General features: G+C 49.0%; 1 protein-coding gene across 1 annotated transcript; it reads left to right on the top strand.

The window, feature by feature from the left end:
• Positions 1-2,491: 2,491 nt before the first annotated feature.
• LOC114703124 (inhibitor of growth protein 1) lies at positions 2,492-4,143 on the top strand. Its single transcript, XM_028883857.2, has one exon. It carries the CDS (start codon positions 2,547-2,549, stop codon positions 3,384-3,386), a length of 840 nt encoding a protein of 279 aa, XP_028739690.1. The 5' UTR covers positions 2,492-2,546; the 3' UTR covers positions 3,387-4,143.
• The last annotated feature ends 233 nt before the right edge of the window (positions 4,144-4,376 follow it).

Raw genomic sequence — 4,376 nt, forward strand, 5'->3', positions numbered from 1 at the left:
ATGAATACATGCTCACAGGCCATGTGCACAGCTTGACTTGTTCACAAATACAGTTCAAGATTATCTGCCTTGGGAATGGCTGCCCACAATGGGCTGGGTCTTCCCACAGCTATTAAATCAATTAAGATGATCCTGACAAACAGGCCTACAGGTAAACCCCATGTAGACAATAACTTGGTGAGACTCTCTAGGTGAGCCTAGGTTGGGTTTAAAGCTAACTACCAGAGGGAGGGAGGGGGGGAAAGATGGAAGGATGAGTGGAGGGAGGGAGTGAGGGAGGGAGACAAAGCACAGATTGAATAACCTGGAAAACCTAACTGAGAACAAATCTATTCTAGCCAAATTATGAAGACAGAAAGTTTCCTCAGATGAAGTTTTATGATCATTTTATTTAGAAAAAAGAAAAGCATGGTTAAAAAAAAAACAGATAAAAATGAAGAAAGAAACCAATGTTGAAAAGATTCCTCAGTGCTCCCTACTTCCTTCCCAATGGCAATATCTATCTTTGTGCCCCGTGCCCACTTGAAAATCCAAGAGGCAGAAGCCAGGCGAGGTAGTCAAGAAAGAGAATGACCGAACCACACAGAACATGGTTCATTTCTTTTGCCAAGCTTTCCTTTCCTGGCTTGTTCGCTGGGCCAGTTGGTTCACCTAAAACCTGCGCTAAGCAACAGTGATCCCACAGACTTTGGATGTGTATGTCATGCTGCACGATACCAGAGGTTTGGAAGGAAAAAATAACAATAATGTGCAGGCACTTCTGCCGCTTTGTGCTTAATAGTCAAACTAGCCCCGCTGCTCTTCCTCAGCTCTGTATAGCAAGTGCCACAGACACAGTTTGTGAAGTTCCTCTTCCCTCCGTGATGTGTGGCTCATCCTCCTTCCGCTTTATACTCCAAGGCTCTGTCGAACTGGCCTCTACAGTCACGCCCATTAGTCCAAGCACCGTGATTCTGCAGCAGTCTGTCTCTCTGTCTCGATCTTGTCTTCGATGTGCATGTGATGGGTTGTATGCTTATATTTGTGCATATTTGTGTGTGGATGTGAGTGTCGGCATGCTTGGCTAAGGACAGCCTTGGGTGTTGTCCTAGCTTTCTTCCTTGTTTGAGACAGGGTCTCCTGCTTGCCACTAGATACCTCAGGCTGGTTGGCCTTTGAACTGCTGCGACTCTCCTTCCTTCTCCCTCCTTGTGGTAGAAGCACTATGGTAACAGATGCAATACTGTGTCCAGGATTAAAAGGGCTCTAAGGATCCAAACTCAGAACTCACACATGTTTGCCAATGCTTTACCCATGGAACCATCTCCTCAGCCCTTGTTCATTCTTGTAAGGTCTGAACTTGTGTTTGTGACAGCCCCTTGATCTCTTGTCTCTTTGTGTTCCTTAGAGACAGATGTGACCTCATATGGAAAAAATGAAAAGGCAAACACCTTAAGGATGCTTCAGACCCATAAATACCTAACAGATAAGGGGAAGAAAAGTAAAGCTAGATCAGAAAAAACATGTTTGCAATATTTCTTTGAATAGCAATTCGGGGAATCCTGGTTGATTTTTAATCCTAGAGGTAAAATTTTCCAAGGAAGATGCTGCCGGTTTTGTGCTTTGGCTGCAGAAGGACACAGCATCAAGTCTTTGAGCTATATGGATGACAGCCAACTGAATGCAGATTGTAAGCAGACCATTCAAATGGACCTCACAACAGGCTTGCTGGTTCAACGGGTTTTCTATATAACAGATCCAGCTTGAAGAACAGCCCAGCTCACACACTGAATCCTGGTCCATCAGCAAAAGCAACACTGGCTGGAGATTACCTCTGAGCAACCTAAGCTTTGCTGTTTTGCCCATGCTATCCTTTGAAGCTTAAGAGAATAGATATTAAGTTTTTAAAAAATAACATCTTTTTCAATATGTGTTCTTCATCAAAATCGCAAATTCCCAGAGTAATCTTGCTCTTTCTCTTGCACAATGTAGAGTAAAATTAGAAGCTGATTTGAACCACGGTGTGTGATCCTTGCCGAGGAGGGCTGTAATTAGAACAGTAGTTCCTCAAAGCACTGTCTACACTAGCAGAAACAGCACCTGGGAGCTTGTTAAATGCAAATCACGGGGTTTTCCACGTTGGACAAGTGCGGCGAGGCGGGCGGGCGGGCGGGCGGTGGAGCGCGCCCTTCCCCGCTGCCGGCCCCGCTCTCTCCGCTCTCCACGCCGGTGGCGGGTGGGCGGCGGTGGCCGGCCCCCTTTGGGTGTGTGCGCGCTCGTACGCACGGCCCCCGCGCCGCCCGGGAGGGGGCCTGCACGGCCGGCGGGGCGTGCGCCGGAGCCTCGGCCGCCGCGGCCCGCGCCTGCAGGCGCCGGGGTCCCCGCGGCCCCGGAGGCGGCGCGGCGGGCGCCAGATGTAGCCGCCGGCCGGCCCGGCCGAAGTGGCGGGGAAGGGGGGGGCGCGGGAGGGCGAGAGAGCTTTGCATTTTGCAGTGCTGCTGCTTGAGGGGGCGGGGGGTGGAGGAAGCGGAAAGCCGCCGAGTCGCCGGGGACCTCCGGGGTGAACCATGTTGAGTCCTGCCAACGGGGAGCAGATCCACCTGGTGAACTATGTGGAGGATTACCTGGACTCCATCGAGTCACTGCCTTTCGACCTGCAGAGGAACGTCTCGCTGATGCGGGAGATCGACGCCAAATACCAAGAGATCCTGAAAGAGTTGGATGACTACTATGAGAAGTTCAAGCGCGAGACGGACGGCACGCAGAAGAGGCGGGTACTGCATTGCATCCAGAGGGCCCTGATCCGCAGTCAGGAGCTGGGCGATGAGAAGATCCAGATCGTGAGTCAGATGGTGGAGCTGGTGGAGAACCGCACCAGGCAGGTGGACAGTCACGTGGAGCTCTTCGAGGCACACCAGGACATCGGTGACAGCACTGGCAGCGGCGGCAAGGCCGGCCAGGACAAATCGAAGAGTGAGGCGATCTCTCAGGCGGACAAGCCCAACAACAAGCGGTCCCGGAGGCAGCGGAACAACGAGAACCGAGAGAACGCGTCTAATAATCACGACCACGACGACATCACCTCAGGAACACCCAAGGAGAAGAAAGCAAAAACCTCAAAGAAGAAGAAACGCTCCAAGGCCAAAGCAGAGAGGGAAGCCTCTCCCGCAGACCTCCCCATCGACCCCAACGAGCCCACGTACTGTCTGTGCAATCAGGTCTCCTATGGAGAGATGATCGGCTGCGACAACGATGAGTGTCCCATCGAGTGGTTCCACTTTTCTTGTGTGGGACTCAACCATAAACCAAAGGGCAAGTGGTACTGCCCCAAGTGTCGGGGGGAGAGTGAGAAAACAATGGACAAGGCCCTGGAAAAGTCCAAGAAAGAGAGGGCTTACAACAGGTAGTGTGTGGACGTGCACACGGGCAGGAGAACAAACCCAAGTCCCAGGATGGGCAGATGAGTATTTTTAGAGACTGGTAGAAATGGACCCTCTCCTCGGGACGGCAGAAACAGCCTGTGTCTTCATGGTGTACCTGTAACCAGACTGGGTCTGCAGATCAGCGTTTTAGAAACTACCAATATAGGTTCGAATTAAACATGTCAGCAAGTGTCAGACTGGTTTTTGGGGTTGGGGAGTGACTTGGAAGTAACCTAACAGATGTATAAAGAAGAGATTTAATTTGGCTGTTTCCACAAAAATGTTATGGTTTACAAAAAAAAAAAAAAAAAAATTATCCAGGTTGCTGAAGTACAGCCAGTGTGCTTCTCGCTGCCATAATGTATATCCACATGACAAGTTGGTCAAAGGTTTAAAGTCTAAATATTATTTTTTAAAAAGGTTAATGGGTAAATTTTACATGACATATTTTATACATGGCCTATTCCCCAACTGGCCATTTTTAATGACTGGGTACATTTTTAATAGGTCAGACACAAGCGGTCCAGGCGGTGGGTCCAGGTCTTGCCTTTGCTACCCTAGGTCATCGTGTGGCCACCTTTAACTTATGAAGTGTATAAATGTACATTTTCCAGCCACCTTGCCCTGCTGTATTATAACCGGAAGTGCAGCCTGGTGCTGTTGTGAAGCCGAGGTGTGCGTCCCGCTGCGTGTGTGAGCTGTATAGATGTTGCGTCAAGAAATAAATGAGACTTGGCCAGTTTGTTTCTTTAGCATTTAATTTTAACATACAAATCATTTTAAATTTTTTGTCTTAAAAATTTATACACCAGCAGTTTAGACAAAGCCTTAAGCAAATTGTATATTATTGATCTCACGTAATAAGGAAGTAGACATTATGTCTATGCCAGCAAATAAATGTCAAACAATACTTAGAGCAGAGGGTAGAAAGTGACTGTGTTTGAGATCCAGCCCCACCGTTCGTTTCGTGTGGCC

This window comes from Peromyscus leucopus, chromosome 17 (assembly GCF_004664715.2).
Source record: "Peromyscus leucopus breed LL Stock chromosome 17, UCI_PerLeu_2.1, whole genome shotgun sequence".
Taxonomy (NCBI): domain Eukaryota; kingdom Metazoa; phylum Chordata; class Mammalia; order Rodentia; family Cricetidae; genus Peromyscus; species Peromyscus leucopus.

What these genes read in the sequence shown, in the direction of transcription:
- LOC114703124 (XM_028883857.2), top strand. Translation starts at nt 2,547, where the DNA reads ATGTTGAGTCCTGCCAACGGGGAGCAGATCCACCTGGTGAACTATGTG.